Source organism: Salmo trutta, chromosome 39 (genome assembly GCF_901001165.1).
Source record: "Salmo trutta chromosome 39, fSalTru1.1, whole genome shotgun sequence".
NCBI classification, from domain to species: Eukaryota; Metazoa; Chordata; class Actinopteri; order Salmoniformes; family Salmonidae; genus Salmo; species Salmo trutta.
The window spans coordinates 5,512,190-5,528,142 of NC_042995.1; the positions used below are offsets into that span (position 1 = coordinate 5,512,190).

The window sequence follows — 15,953 nt, forward strand, 5'->3', positions numbered from 1 at the left end:
CACGTCATGTAGGGTTGTGCTGCCTGACGCATCATGACAGATCCTGGACTGGGATGCTTGGACCCCTAATGTACTTATACTAGACCAGAGCCAGATCCAGGGCTGTTATGGTGTGCTGGAGGCTCCATGTGTTTAGGGCTGGAAGGCCTGGATGTGTATGTATATACATATATGCACTCAACACTACTGTATTAGATATTAAATATGCTGTGTTGACTTAAGCTTCCATTAAGTTGCCTCCTTGGAGGATGGAGTGAATTCTCTTTTCCATGGGGGACTAGCTGTCGTGGTCCAGTCTCAGGAAACAGTTAGGAGTCAGGCACAAGTCCCTGTGGTGTAAAAGTGACTGTGATGTTGGGTCATTTGTGAGGAGTTTTCAAAATCAGAAATGTGTTCGTTTCTCCTCTTTGTTTGCGCACCTATTTATAGCATGTATTCTTCTTCTCTCTTCCAGACGTTGTTCACACCCAAGGCCCCCTCGACGGCAGCCTGTATGCCCGAATCCACAAGAAAGAGTCCCTCGATGGAGTGGTCACAATCAACGGCCTTCCTGTCCTCGACCACCCCCTATCCAACGCAGACCACACCCCCCAACACCCTGACCACACCCTCCCAAGTTCTGACCGCACCCTCCCGGTAGTGGGCCACGCCTCCCTGCCCGCGGTTGACCACGCCCTGTCGGTCAGCAGCGACTCTGGGAACTCGACAGCATCCGTCAAAACCGATCGCACCGATGACCACAGTCTGTTGCTGCATGGAGCGGTGAATACCAACCAGAACCACAACACGCCCAGTCATCCCCCTCTCAGTCCCCAGGAGAAGAGAGAGTTGGACCAGCTTCTGAGTGGCCTTGAGGCCCCCATGCTCCACCGCCAGGCTTACCTGGCTACCTCCACCAGCCCCGGGGGGGGAGTTCGCCACCTTGTCCCAGCCCAGGTGCACGTCAGCGGGCATACCCGGCTCATTGCAGCCCCCTCCGCCGAAGAGCGCGAGACGGACATCTTGGACGACGAGCTGCACATCAGTCAGGAGGGTAACAGCGTGGACAGTCTGGGAACACTGTCGTCATTGGAGGGCCAGGCCACGCCCGCAGAGCTGTACTACCAATCACAGATACCCATCAACAGGCAGAACGACGGGCCATACCTAGAGAAGCTACGGGAGATGCCGGTGCACCGGGTACGGACTTCTACGTCGGCACAGGAGCGGATCATGGACTCCAGTTCGCCCCAGGAAGAGGAGTACTCTCCTAACAGTTACCAGAACGGGAGTATGCAGCGTTCCCAGTCCTTCGGGACCCCCGAGCCTGGAGGCCCCAAGCTGCCCAGGGCCCCTGAGAGGAGCACCAGTAGCAGGGAGGCAGTCCAGAGGGGGCTGAACGCATGGCACCAGTACAGTCTGCCAGACGACCCGTTCGGTCCTCCCTTACAGAGCACCCACAGTCTGCCCCACTTCCCCCCCACCGCCTCTCAGCACGACATAGAGCAGTCGATCGAAGCCCTCGACATGCTGATGCTGGATCTGGACCCACACACAGGACAGGTGCCCAAGTCCTACAGCGCCCCCTCTGGTGAGAACAGTGTAGGAGGGCCAGCCCAGATCCCCTTCTCCCAATCTCTGGCCAGGCCGTCCTACCAGGCGGACTCAGCCATCCACGGCTATAACATTAACTACAATGCCTTCGGACAGCCTCTGAGGTCGATGGCTGGCCGGGTTTCAACATCGCCCGTCCAGAGTCCTGTGGCTGAGTCTCCCCTGTCGTACCCCCCCCCGAGGTCCGCCTCGTACCAGCCCCACACCAACACCACTCCCATACACCCCCCCGAGCCCTACCACACGCGCCCAGCCCAGGGGCCTGGTTCCCCCCTCTACCCCTCTGACTTCGGACAGCTCCAGATGAAGCCCCTGAACTCGTACCCAGGTGGGACGGTGGTGTCCCGCTCCCCAGACCGCAAGGGAGGGTCTCCCTATCATGGCTACAGCACCTCCTCCTCCCCCCTCCCCAACTCTTCCCCCCTTCTCAAGGAGCCAGAACCTGAGGAGGAGAACCTCAACCTGGAGGGCCTGGTGGCTCAACGCATCGCTGGTAAGTCACTACCGGATTGAGGATTAGATTGAATATCCCTGTTTAGTTTCACAATTTTCTTTCATTTTCATATTTCATGTTTCATTATGTCATTTTCAAAAGCAGAGGTATTCGCTGTCACAATACATAAAAGCAAAAAGACATTATAATGATGTCATATGTGCTTATGACAAGTATTATAATGCATTAGGAAAGTTGTACAACTGAAATGTGTCTCCCGCATTTAACCCAACCCCTCTGAATCAGAGAGGTGGGGAGGGCTGTCTGCATTTAACCCAACCCCTCTGAATCAGAGAGGTGGGGAGGGCTGTCTGCATTTAACCCAACCCCTCTGAATCAGAGAGGTGGGGAGGGCTGTCTGCATTTAGCCCAACCCCTCTGAATCAGAGAGGTGGGGAGGGCTGTCTGCATTTAGCCCAACCCCTCTGAATCAGAGAGGTGGGGAGGGCTGTCTGCATTTAACCCAACCCCTCTGAATCAGAGAGGTGGGGAGGGCTGTCTGCATTTAACCCAACCCCTCTGAATCAGAGAGGTGGGGAGGGCTGTCTTAATCCACATCCACGTCTTCGGCACCCAGGGAACAGTGGGTTAACTGCCTTGCTCAGGGGCAGAACGACAGATTTTTACCTTGTCAGCTCGGGGATTCGATTCAGCAACCTTACGGTTACTGGCCCACCGCTCTAACCACTAGGCTACCTGCCGCTACTGCATCATAACACCTTATAACTGTTACCAAACATTCGTTAGCAGGGATAGTTGCAAAGGACCTTGTTTTGACTGTCATCCTTACAGTCTCCGCTGCAGATTCACAATGAACGCTTTGTTCCAGAACATGCTGTGAACTATAAGAAGCACAGTCATAGTCTAATGCAGTATATCAACGGCATTCTATCACCACTGGCTTATTCAGTGATGTGCACTGTTTACATGTTCTCTAATATATCTAATTCTAGATTGGAAATAGAAGCTACTGTTTCATGTCCCCAGCTTTGTCTAACCTTGGTAATAGGTGGAATCGTCATGGCATTGAGCTAGCTAGATAGAAAGTCTTCGTTGTGCAGGACAGATATGGTGTCCTACAGCAAGGGGAGAGTTGGACACCATGGAGATGAGATATAAGGTGGTAAGAATAGACATGCTGGTTGAGTTCTCAGCTACCATGCATTTTCCACATGCACGTCCCGCCACATATGGAAGCGTATGGTACGGTTCTCACAGATGCCACCAAGTGGGCTTATTTGGTAGTTGCCTTTGTCTTTCTACTGCGGATGTTGTGTGGTGTTTGGTATTTTATTAGGCTCCCCATTAGCTGTTGTGAAAGCAGCAGCTAGTCTTCCTGGGGTCCACACAAAACATGACACATAACATAATACTGATGTATGGTGAAGCAGTGTTTCTCAATCCATTTCTGGGGGATTCCAGAAAGTGCACATTTTGGTTCTATCCCTGCTCTAATTTCTCTCATATCTCATTTTAACTTCCATCTTTCTTCTGTTTGTTAACGACTTCACTGAATAAAATGTTCATTTTCCTTTGTTCATTTTTTCTCTCTGTCTTTTTCTGTTTCTGTCTTGTTCTGTCCATCCATTCCTCTGCTCTGTTGGACCACCCTTCACGCCATTGCATCTGCCTCTGCACCTCCTTCCTCCTCCTCCTCTTCCTCCTCCTGCTCCACCTCCTCCTCTGCCTCCTATCCACCACCCCCACTGTGAGCAGAGTACAACGCTCGTATTCAGGGCATCAACGAAAGCATTTCCACTACGCCACAATCTGACCGCCATCGCTCTTATTCTTTCTCTGGTTTGTCCTCTCTTTCTCTCTCTCTCTCTCTCTCTCACACACTTGCTCCCTCTCTCACTTGCTCCCTCTCTCTCTCTCTCTCTCACACACACACTTGCTCCCTCTCTCACTTGCTCCCTCTCTCTCTCTCTCTCTCTCTCTCTCTCTCTCTCTCTCTCTCTCTCTCACTTGCTCCCTCTCTCTCTATCTCTCTCTCACTTGCTCCCTCTCTCTCTCTCTCTCTCTCTCTCTCTCTATCTCTCTCTCACTTGCTCTCTCTCTCTCTCTCTCTCTCGTGACAACATTCCTCTTAAAATAAGTAAATACTTATTTTAAGGTTGGAATGATGTATGAAACCTGGAATGTACAGTGTAGATACACTGTGAAACTTATTTCCAGGTCCACATTTTAGATCCACCCTAAAGTTATCGTTCTTCCTAAATACATTCCTGAAACTGAAGGAAAGCCTTTGGGGATTCCTGACGCTGTTGTTGGCGTTCCAGGGATGCGTTCCCGTGGGATGATGCCGGAGGAGGCTCAGGAGACCGTCCGCCGTCGGACCACTAGCGAGGGGCACTACCAGAGTTTCAATGAGGACCCTCCAGCCCACACGGGGGCGCCGGTGCGCTCCCCTGTCCACTCGTCAGACTTCCACATCCTCAACCCTGGAGGAAGACCCAGAGAGGTACAGTACATACCCCTATCCAGCCACAGGCAGCAAGCTCTCTCTCTCTCTAGTCTTTATCAGCTTAACATTTTCTTCCATTCATTGAATAGTTCATTGTTTCGCTGTAAGAGTAACCATGTCTGTTGTGTGTGTGTGTGTGTGTGTGTGTGTGTGTGTGTGTGTGTGTGTGTGTGTGTGTGTGTGTGTGTGTGTGTGTGTGTGTGTGTGTCTATGTGGACTTGTGTTGGTGTGTGTGTGTGTTTGTTATGTGTCTCTATCTCTGTCCGTATTTGTATCTGTGTATTATTTTCTGTCCTCATGTGTGTACTTCCTGTCTGTGCCTGTTTGCATTACCTCTATGTGTGTATTGTCCTTGTCCGTGTGTATTTTCTGGCTCCTTCTGTGTCTGTGGGTGGGCGTGTGTTTTGTCGTGTGTTGTGTGTGTGTGTGTTGTGTGTGTGCTGTGTCCACTCCTTCCAGGGCCCCATGCACAGCTACCGCGAGGCGTATGGGGATGATGATGCTGACGGTCGGGCTGCTGTCAGTCCTATGTTCAGCAGTGGTGGTGAGGCCCACCCCTTGACCCCTACCTTCCCTGTCTCACCTCAGACCCCTTACTTCAACATGTGTAAGTTCACCTCCCTGCAGACAGAGGGCGCCAGTAGACCTTACTCCATCGCCACAGTTAGTCAATCAGAATTATACGACTGCAATAAACGTTAAGTATGTGGTATCTTTCATACTTGCAGTTGCAGCCTAAAGTGGTTCACAATAAGTGGTTGTAGAAGGGGGCCCAGTTCCAATGCTTTTAAGATGCATCCTTCTTTACTGCCTTCTTATAAGGGAGGAACGATGCGTTCTAACATTATTTGGACAGGGCCAGAGAAAGTCACTGCTGTTACTGTAATTTTCAGTTGTTGGTGTTTTGATTGAGACTAAATCGGTGGCGGTGGGTTTCCTAAATTAATTCAATAACACCTTTCTTTCTCTTGTAGAGATTATTCAATGGTAAACGAATACTAATTTCCTCTGTGAAAGAAATGATGAGAGAGACTGGGAATAAAAATGAAAAATGACATTTTAATCATTTAGCAGGCACACTGATCCAGAGCGACTTCAATGCATAAAACGTTTAACTTCTTCATACTGTTCCTGTGTGGGAGTCAAACCCACAACCCTGGCAAGTTACATGCTCTACCAACTGAGCCACACAGGAATAGATAGAAGATAATAATGTATTTTAGTTTCAACACTTAACCTATGACCTATAAATCATGTCAGGTTAGATAGTAGATTGCTTCTTGGCACCGTAGAGATACCATAGAGATAAATACTGTATCTATCTGTATTTATCTTAATGCTTGACACATGATCATTTCAATAGACAGACTGCTTTTGGACTTATTTGGGACCAACCAGGGTTAGGGCTCCCTATTCCTGCAGTGGTCACCGCCACACTGTAGTTGAAGTAAGGACCGGCTTTGAGCCCCCAGAGACCCCCAGATACTCCCCTCCGTCTACCCCCTTTACCCTGCCCCACTACCCCTGCTCTGGCCCCCGCCTGCCCTCTCTGGAGGCACTATCTTTCAAACAGACAGACAAAGAATTGATGTGGGATTCTTTGGTAAGTGGAGGATGCATGTAATTTTCAGATTACTGCTCAGTGTCCAGTCCACCACGCCAACCCTAGCCAAACCCTTTTCCACTGCTGGCAAACTGATGGAATTTCAATTCACTTCATGAATTGACTGAATAAAAATAATGGATTTGGACCCCAATCCTGGCATGTAGTCATTGTGTCTGTCTCCTTGGATATACAATACTACTATGTAGTTACTAGATGTACTGTTCAGGATGCCATTGGTTCCCTCTCCGAGTCACCAGTCCCTCAGTGAACTGTTCTGTGTTGGTTTGCCTTCTGCATGCCGTGTCCCAACTCTTGCATGGCCAGGGCACGTTGTACTGTGTCTCCATTCACCATCCTGGTTGTCCTGTTGTTGTAGTTTGTTGGTTGTTTGGATCTGACACTACGTATTCAGCTCAGATCTTCTGTAGGCTTAACACTGACAGTTTGGTTTGGTCTCCCTCTTTCTCTTGTTATCTATCATTTCCCTCTCTCTCTTTCTTTCTCCCTCTACCGCACTTTCTATCTATCTCGCTCTCGCTCTCTCTTTCTGTTTCTCTCTCTCGCCCTCTTTCTGTTTCTCTCTCTCGCCCTCTTTCTCGCTCTCGCCCTCTTTCTCACTCTCACTCTCTCTCTCTTTCTGTTTCTCTCTCTCTGTTTCTCTCGCTTTCTCGCTCTGTTTCTCTCACTCTCTCTCTCCGTTTCTCTCACTCTCTCGCTCTGTTTCTCTCACTCTCTCTGTTTCTCTTGCTCTGTTTCTCTCACTCTCCTTCTCTCGCTCTCTTTCTGTTTCTCTCTCTCTCTTTCTGTTTCTCTCTCTCTCTGTTTCTCTCACTCTGTTTCTCTCACTCTGTTTCTCTTGCTCTGTTTCTCACTCTCTCTCGCTCTCTTTCTGTTTCTCTCGTTCTCTCTCTGTTTCTCTTGCTCTTTCTCTGTTTCTCTCGCTCTCTGTTTCTCTCGCTCTCTCTGTTTCTCTCGCTCTCTCTGTTTTTCTCGCTCTCTCGCTCTCTCGCTGTTTCTCTTGCTCTCTCTCTGTTTCTCTTGCTCTCTCTCTGTTTCTCTTGCTCTCTCTAGCCCGTTCTCCTCCAGGCTTGGCCAAAACCCCTCTCTCTGCTTTAGGACTGAAGCCCCACCATCCAGCAGACATTCTCCATGGAGGATCAGGTCAGAACACACACACGCACGCACGCACACACACACACACACACACACACACACACACACACACACACACACACACACACAAACAATCCATGGTGGATCAGATCAGAACACAAACACACACACAACCTTTTCCCATCTAGGTTTTCTTAGTCCCCCAATTGCTTCTACACACCTGCAAACTTTGGTCTCTTGCTTCTCTTTCAACGGTTTCCTCCTCCTCTCTTTCTCACCTCTCCCTCAATCACCGACTGTTTCTTCTTCTACTTATTCTTTCTGTTCTGTCAGACTGTGAATCTGTAAGCGATGAGGAGCAAGGTAAGGGCGTTTCTATGGCAACACGTGGCATCAACCTCTCATCCCCGTCACACAGAGTACCCATAATCCTTTGTGTTCGGCCATGTTTGAAAACCCCCCGTTTTGACCGGAGGATCTTGTTATGGCGTCTCGGTTTTGCTCTACCTTCTGTTGTTTGTTTCTAGAGGAATAACACAGTCCCACTATACAGGCTGCAACCGCAAACATTCTGTTTTGATTGGCTATCAGTGGTTAAGTCCTGCCTCTTCTCAAATTTCATTGGGTGCCCAATACGTCCCAATTGTTTTGGCCAGCCCAGAAGTTTCTGAAAGGTGAAGAAAAAGTTCAGGTTAAAGTAAGGAATTTGTTAAGGTGGGAGGTAAGGTTACAGTAGGTTAGGTATCATATCTATATTTGGTTGTTAGCCTGTTGAGTGGGCCTGTTTAATGCCTCCATCTCTCAACTTTGCATCTGTGTTTATCCCACTTTGAGTCTCCCTCAGGATGTTTCTTTTCTTTTTTTACCGTTTTGGGAATGACCTCACCAGGTTTCATTTCTGTCGGCCCCCCTCATAACAGCATCCCTTTGACTTCCTGTTTAGCCTGCCAATAACAGTGTAATAATAATATAAATGTGTGTGTGTTTTCACTACAGACGGCCATGGTTATGGTGGACACCCCTTTAATGATCCTATATCTTCCAGTAGTCCCATCCACAGGCCAGACGGGTGAGTACTGTACTGTTCCTGGGGCACAGAGTTTGGAGAACCGAGGGGAAACTCTTGAATTAAGAGGAATAAAGATAGTCCTAGGTTACAGCTCAGTGTTTCTCTCTCTCTGCAGCATGAGGATGACTTCCTCCATTCGGCTCCAGGCTGACTCCGGCTTCCACTCCCACCCCTTGGAGAGCGCCCAGCACACCCCCGTTCCGTCCTACGGCCCCCACTCCCCTGAGGGATCCCAGGTCAGCGTCGTGGGCCCCCTCCACACCGTCCCCGGAAGCCCCAACACACTCCACCGCACGGTGGCCACCAACACCCCACCAAGCCCCGCCCTCCAGTGCCGCCTGGCCAACCAGGCCAGCCCGGGTCTGGCTCGTCACCCCACACCGCCCAATGGTAACAGGGTGCAAGTCCCCGGCAGCCCTGTGATCCCCGCAAGAGGCTCCAGAACCGCCGCCGTCCCTGCTAGCCCTTTGATGGGGCGCCACCCGATGGCCAGTAGCCACACTACGCCCGATGACAGACAGGGGGCACCACTCACGCCCTCCTTCCCAGTGTCACCCCAGCCGATGCTTCCAGAGAAGAGGCGGATGCCCAGTGGAGAGAGGTCCAATGGGGGGCTGTCATATGGGACTCTGGATGGGAAGACCACCACACCCACCTTTCCCAGTGGAGGCAGCACACCCAGTGTGTCCACCTCTCACACCCTACCCGACCTCTCCAAATTCTCCATCTACGGTGAGAGAGGAGGTCCAATCCTAAATAACATCTAGCCCTAGTCTCTGCCATGTTCTTTATAACTATTCAATCTATTCAGATCTAGCCAAGTGAGAGGTCATACTCAATCATGCACAGCAGAAACTGTACAGTCAATCAGTGCTTATTTTGATGGATGAAAGTCTCAGAATCATCCCTATTTCATTGCTTTGACCGTTGTCACTACTTGTACAGACCAGAGTCCAGACATCAGGCTGAATGTGAAGTTTGTCCAGGACACGTCTAAGTTGTGGTACAAGCCAGACATCTCCAGAGAGCAGGCCATCAGTCTGCTGAGAGACAGGGAGCCAGGGGCCTTCATTATCAGGGACAGTCACTCCTTCAGAGGGGCCTACGGCCTGGCCATGAAGGTGGCCTGCCCACCTCCCACCGCCCAGGCCAATAAGAAAGGTACAGTAGATCTTTAATCTTAGTCGCAGGTCTAGGATCAGATCACCCTAACCCGCATCCCAATCTTAATCATTAGGAGTGAAAACGCAAAAACAGACCTTTGATCAGAGACCTTTGATTAAAGGATGTGTTTACCGTTTTGCTTTTTGTCAGTTGGTGACATCACGAGCGAGCTGGTGAGGCACTTCCTGATTGAGACGAGCCCCAAAGGCGTGCGTCTGAAGGGCTGTCCCAACGAGCCCTACTTTGGTGAGTTCCAAACATCCATATTCAACATAGAACTCGTTCATTAGCCCTCCAGCAAGTCAGTACACTTGCTAATCATGTGTATGTGTGCAGGATGTCTGTCTGCCCTGGTGTACCAACACTCGATGACTCCTCTGGCCCTGCCCTGCAAGCTGATGATCCCCAGCAAAGATCCCAATGAGGAGGCCCTGGAGCTGGACACTCCCACTGACACAGTGGCCGAGCTGGTGAAACAAGGAGCAGGTGAGGACAAACTGCACCCTGCATTATTCAGCCCATTCTCTTTCATTTGATCATCAATCCATCTCCGTTCCAAGCCATCTATTACAACAGTAGATACATATAACAACAATCGAATAATAATCCGCCAAATTCTGTTTTACTTTTACTACTGTAGTTACTATGTAATTACTATGCAGTTACACAAATACATAGTTTTCATGTACTACAGTGGTTTTGTTTCTCCTCTCATGCTCGGATACCCTGTTATGTTGCAGTAGCACAGCAACAAGTCCCCGAGGAGGCCCATGGTAAATACTGGACTGTGTTTTTGGGTTCTATTTTGGCATTATTAACCCCCTTGTCCCCACCCTCCCCAGACTGATATTTCAGCTCTGCTTGGTGACCACAGAAGCTTCCCTCTCACTACCATGCCATGCCATGCCTTAGTCACATCTTTGCTTGTCATGGTGTGTTTCTATAGCGCTCTTCTTCAGGTCTTATGCACGGCAGCTGTTGTGAGGTTTGAAACATTGTCTTCTGGATTGGACGTGTGTTCTCTTCTCTTTGGTAGAGATAGCATAGCATGGCACTACCTACCGACAAATGCATGGAGTGAGCATTCTGATCGGAGAAAAAAGGAAGATATGGAGCCACTAATATACAGCCAGCTGTTGCCTCGATCTGTTTTTCAACACTTATCCACAACATGTTTAAATGATTGCACTAATTGTTGGTAGTTGAACTCCTTCACTGCTTCATTTTCATCAGTGACTGATTATGCACCATTTTTTTTGTTGTTCTCTCCCAGCATGCAATGTTCTTTACATCAGCTCTGTGGACATGGAGTCTCTGACCGGTCCTCAGGCCGTCGCCAAGGCAATCAGCGAAACGGTGGCCGTCAACCCGTTGCCCGCGGCAACAACCGTCCACTTCAAAGTGTCGTCGCAGGGCATCACCCTCACGGATAGCCAGAGGAAGTGAGTAGTAACCATGGAAACAGGAGCACCGTACACCCACAGTCAGAGCCATAGAAATCTGTCGGTATTCAATCATTGATTCTGACTGCTATACTAGTATGTCAAACAGTTTTACTTGAATTGAGCTAGCTTGGTGACAAACTCTGAGATTTCCAACACTAACTCAGAGTTTTCTCCTGCCCTAGGGTCTTCTTCCGAAGGCACTACCCAATCAACACTGTCACCTACTGTGACATTGACCCCCAGGACAGGAAGTAAGTGTTTGAGACCAGATCTTTCTGCTGTGCTAAAGTAGTGAAAATAGTGCAAATGTAGCCTACATAGGGAAGATTTGTTGATTGTTCCTCCAAAATGTATTCGTCACATCTCGTCTTCACAGGTGGAGCAAGGAAGGAGGTGGAACGGCGAAGTAAGTCTCACAACTCAAATCCCTCTGTTATACATAGAATAGGTCATTAACTAGATGGGACAAATAAGTCCCATGGTCCACATAGGCCTAGAAATAACTACATCAAATCATGAACCATCTCCTACATATTCAAACCAGGCTTTTATTTCTCTTTAAACTTCAGACTGTTTGGTTTCGTGGCACGTAAACAAGGGAGCACAACGGACAACGTCAGCCACCTGTTTGCCGAGTTGGACCCCGACCAGCCTGCTTCAGCCATCGTCAACTTCGTCTCCAAAGTCATGAAGCGATGAAACCAACGAACCCCCGACAGCCATTCTTTTTTAATTAAATTTTTTCTTCATTTTTGATTGTGTTTCATTATTTTCTTCTGTTCTTTTTGTTGAGATATGTTCTCTTTGTTTTCTTCTGCGAGATTTTATGTTTGAAGGACTTGGAGGTAATCCAAGATGGCGTCAGAGGAAGTTGTGGCTGGAGTGGTGACAGTGACAACGTGGCTCGAGCTGGTGGAGGAAGATGCTTTCTTCCACAGGGTAACTGTGGAAGTCCAAGTGGAGAAGCTGTGTGCTAAACTAAGTATCAGTGGGAGGAAAGGACACTGACATGTATCAGGTTTTCGGATTGATTTACCAAAGGTAGCACTCAGAACAAGTATGTCATTATTAGATGGTCAGTTTAAGGTGTTGTAGATTTTCTCTTTTTTTTCTTTTTTTTTTACAATGGGACTGTTGAAATGAAACAGACAAAAACAAAAAGAATGCTTTCTTCTTGAACTTTATTCTGTCTTCAGAAAAATAGTTTGCCTCAGTGGCTTCTTACTAAAGAATATTTAAGAAGACATTTTGCATGTTAGCTCGATCTTTAAGCTTGGTCCACTAAAGTCATTTGTGAACCCTCGAGTGGACATTTCCCAGGCCTGTTGTATGTTGTAAAGGGCTCAACAGCGAGAAAAATAAACAGTTCTCAACTTCACAGAGCAGATCAACCTTCTCATAAAACACATTGCTTATGTTAGGTCCAGACTTGACCAGTCGATCCTGGAGCGCACTGATTGATTTCAGATGTGGGAGATGGATTACTCTGGCCTGTGGATAGGTAGCTGGTAAATCTACTGCTGTCACTCCTCCTGTCCACACGGTGGTGCCAATTATCCACGTTTGAACTCAATCCTGCTTGACTCAGACTGATCCTCACCTGCTGGCTGCTCACAGACACTGCTACTGAACACACTGGAAACAAACGCCAGGGACTGGTCTGAGCCCAGGGCCCTAGGCACCGTCCTGCATGTTTTAGTCCAACTGCACCCCCCTCCCTCTAAGCTACGTTCAACATCACCAAAATGGCCATTCTACGCTGTGTTCTATGAAGACTTTAACCCTAAGACAAGAAAACAGAGGTTGTTTGCCTTGTTAGAGACTGCATGATATTATAAACCATTTTTGGACTCTACTAAGGAGTCCTAAAAAGAAAAAAAGAACATGTAGACAGCCTTTTGTTGAAGTAGTTACTCGATGGTGAGATGCGATATTTTTTTATTTTCTTGTTCCATCTTGCAGCAGGGTTTCACTGTATCAAGCAAGGTTGTCTTTCATTTTTAACCAAAAGGGAATTTATCCTCTCACCAGATCACGTCTACATACCTTTAGACAAACGTAGAGGTTGTCACACTGTGTGTAAAGGCCTGCTTCTCGAACACACACCACTCACCCATCTTCCATAAGCTAAGGAAAAACGATGTTGATATCAAATGTATATAGATATACTACTTTGAAAGGTGACATAGCTAAAAAAAAATATTTATTTTTGTTGCTTTGTTCCTCCATGATAACTCATATATACATATATTGTACAGTCTACATAAAGAAGATTACCTTAAGGGTTGAGAAAAAAAAGACTTATTTTGGCTAATGATTTCAAAGTCGGGAGATTTTGAAAGGCTTTTGGATATATATGGTGTACATTACTCAGTACATGTATGTTTGTTGTAGCTCGTCATGTTTCTTCTTCGCGTTCTCAGAGATTGAGGTTAGGCATGTATGGGATGAAAGCATATGGTTTTTACAGGAAAAATGCATGGACAAAACCGTCCGGGTGGTATACCAACATAATGTTCAAGTTTGTCTTAACCGCTGCCATAATACAGTGAATAATATCAGTTACATGGCAAATGTTGTTGCCAGTTTTAGGGTCAGCTCTTGAATATGGATTTACCATATTATGAAAATATGAAATGTTCTTAAAAAAAAAAAGAAAACGTTTTTATAAGGGAAGCATGAGGACATTTAATTTAGAAGCCGACCTTAAATGCAATATGTAAAGAACACCGTGCACCCCATCATAACGACATTATGATTTGCCAAAGATTCAAACACATAACTTCTATGGTGTCTACATGTTTGGCTTTTTTCCAAGGAAATTGTGATGCTAAGCCGAATGAATTCATAAATGTTCCTTCTGTTGCCAGTAAATATGCAGACCCACATACCGCTAACACCACCATTATATATGAACTTCCCTATTCTCTCTCTCTTCCTCTCCATTGTAACTGAATGGAGTTGGGACTATTGTCAGCCCGTTTAGAAATACCAAGCACTTACAAATGGAATACCACAACCATACAACAGATGCAAAGATGCAAACAATTACTTTTTATCATTTCATGTGAATATCAGTGTTGAAGGCAAAATGTTGTCTACAATTCTTCAAATCTCTTTTATTTGAGCTACTACGTGTAGCTATAGTCACCCCGATGTCCAAACCGTGGCCCTCTGTGGCCCTCCGTGGCCCTCTCAAAAGCAACATGATTTATTTATTCTCCTTATTTATTCTTTATTTGCCGGTATGTTTTTTTTTTTTTAAGTCCTCAACATTTCAAGCTACATGACCCCGCGGTTGTCAGTCAGTGTTAACCAATGAAAAAGGAGTGTATTTTTGTGTGGAGGTGTGTGGAGGAGTTCAGTATATAGACGGGACTTAATGAGTGTGTGAATGTACTACTAAGGATGTACAGAAGGGTCTTGTGTTTTTTTCTTCATTTGCATTATACTGTCATGGCTTACCTGTTCCTGAGGAGAAAAAAAAACATTAAAGCAATACAAATCCGTTACAGTAAAACATACGGTGGTTTGAGCGTTCATTTTCTCACTCATTGTGTGTAGTCATCTTAACTGTGTCTCTATGGTAACACATCGCTTATGACCATAGCGTTATGTTTTGAATTGTATGATCTTTATGGCTATGACTATCTAGGTGTGCGTTCATAAATTCACTCTGGAGTGCCAGAGAGCGCTCTGGGCGTTTGTAAATTCAGAGCGTTGTTAGATTGTCCATTCATAAATTCTGAGTGTTTTGCTCCCGGAGTGTTTAGAGCGCACACTGGCCGAGGAGTAGGGTTGATCCGAGAGCGTTCTGACCACACAAAAGCAGTCAAGCACACAGGCTCACTGGCTAAAGTTAGCTAGCATGCTAGCTACTTCCAGACATAAGTGAGAGAACACCTCACTCTGACCATTTTACTTATCCCTAGCAAAGCTGGTTAGGCTGTTTTCATGTTATCTAGAGCGTTGGTGACTGTAACTGTGCTGCTGGCAACAATTGAATTAAGCTTTTTTGCCGATGTTTACTGACACCGGCCATATTCAACGGGTGTTGAGCGTTCGTAAATGTATCAGTTGTTCTGAGCTTTGGCACATTCAGACAAGAGTGCTCTGAAATTCAGAGTAGATAGCCAGAGTGAATTTACGAACGCTCCCTAGATCAGTGTTTCCCAACTCCGGTCCTCCAGTACTCCCGACAGTACAGATCGTTGTTGAGGCCCTGAACAAGCACACCTGATTCTACTTGTCAACTAGCCCTTGACAAGTTGAATCAGGTGTTTTTGTCCGGGTCTACAACAGAAATGTGTGCTGTTGGGGGTACTGGAGGACCGGAGTTGGGAAACACTGATCTAGGCATTCTTCTAAACACAGAGACCAATCCTCACTTGAGATCTGTCCACCACACAATTCTGACTTGCATTAATCATGTCTTGATGTCAGTGGGAGATTTATCCAAACATTTTACTTACACATTTCAGTTCCAGGTTAGGATTCGGTCCAAAGAACTGATTGGTCAGAGCCAGGCTTACGCTGTGTAAAATTTGCCTGTGGTTACATATTATAGCCAGTCAGTGGTAGTATCTGTCCTTCACAACAGAGTAGGCTACTTTCCTGCATGCATTTATTGAACAGGTTATTAACAGTTTCTGAATGTGTATGTAGTTCAAATAGCTAGTACAGCCTATGCAAATCAAATATTTTAGGGGGTATCCCCCAAGTATTTTGGCCTACATTGATTTAGTGTTTTGAAATGTGAGCTCTGTAATCTAACAATTTCTGTTATAAATGAAGATCATTGCGATGGCAAACCACTGAGTCTTTTTCCTAGAAAATATATTTTTCCTCGCTGTCAATCGTCAACACTTGCCAGCTTTAAGCAAGTTCTTCACTAGATGCTATGTTGAGGTTAAACAACTGCGTTCAACTGACAAACTCAAACACCATCAGAACATGTGGCTGCTCATTAGGTGTTAGGGAGATTATGGGTGTGTATGAGACAC

The 15,953-nt window shown here is 46.9% G+C and overlaps 1 protein-coding gene across 5 annotated transcripts in view; it reads left to right on the forward strand.

Annotated features, from left to right (window-relative positions):
- The window catches only part of LOC115179645 (tensin), a 210,765-nt gene extending 196,293 nt beyond the window's left edge, over window positions 1–14,472 (forward strand). For 3 of the 5 annotated variants that reach the window (XM_029741292.1, XM_029741295.1, XM_029741296.1), the window contains 16 exons: window positions 455–2,086; window positions 3,803–3,886; window positions 4,327–4,550; window positions 5,013–5,160; window positions 7,231–7,320; window positions 7,606–7,635; window positions 8,269–8,341; window positions 8,457–9,073; window positions 9,287–9,502; window positions 9,656–9,751; window positions 9,842–9,991; window positions 10,246–10,278; window positions 10,779–10,947; window positions 11,133–11,201; window positions 11,327–11,356; window positions 11,520–14,472. In XM_029741292.1, the coding sequence (XP_029597152.1) occupies window positions 455–2,086; window positions 3,803–3,886; window positions 4,327–4,550; window positions 5,013–5,160; window positions 7,231–7,320; window positions 7,606–7,635; window positions 8,269–8,341; window positions 8,457–9,073; window positions 9,287–9,502; window positions 9,656–9,751; window positions 9,842–9,991; window positions 10,246–10,278; window positions 10,779–10,947; window positions 11,133–11,201; window positions 11,327–11,356; window positions 11,520–11,649 (3,791 nt within the window). In that variant the 3' untranslated portion in view covers window positions 11,650–14,472. The remainder of the gene's footprint in view (window positions 1–454; window positions 2,087–3,802; window positions 3,887–4,326; window positions 4,551–5,012; window positions 5,161–7,230; window positions 7,321–7,605; window positions 7,636–8,268; window positions 8,342–8,456; window positions 9,074–9,286; window positions 9,503–9,655; window positions 9,752–9,841; window positions 9,992–10,245; window positions 10,279–10,778; window positions 10,948–11,132; window positions 11,202–11,326; window positions 11,357–11,519) is intronic. The other 2 variants (XM_029741293.1, XM_029741294.1) reach the window with 2 other exon arrangements.
- Window positions 14,473–15,953: the final 1,481 nt, after the last annotated feature.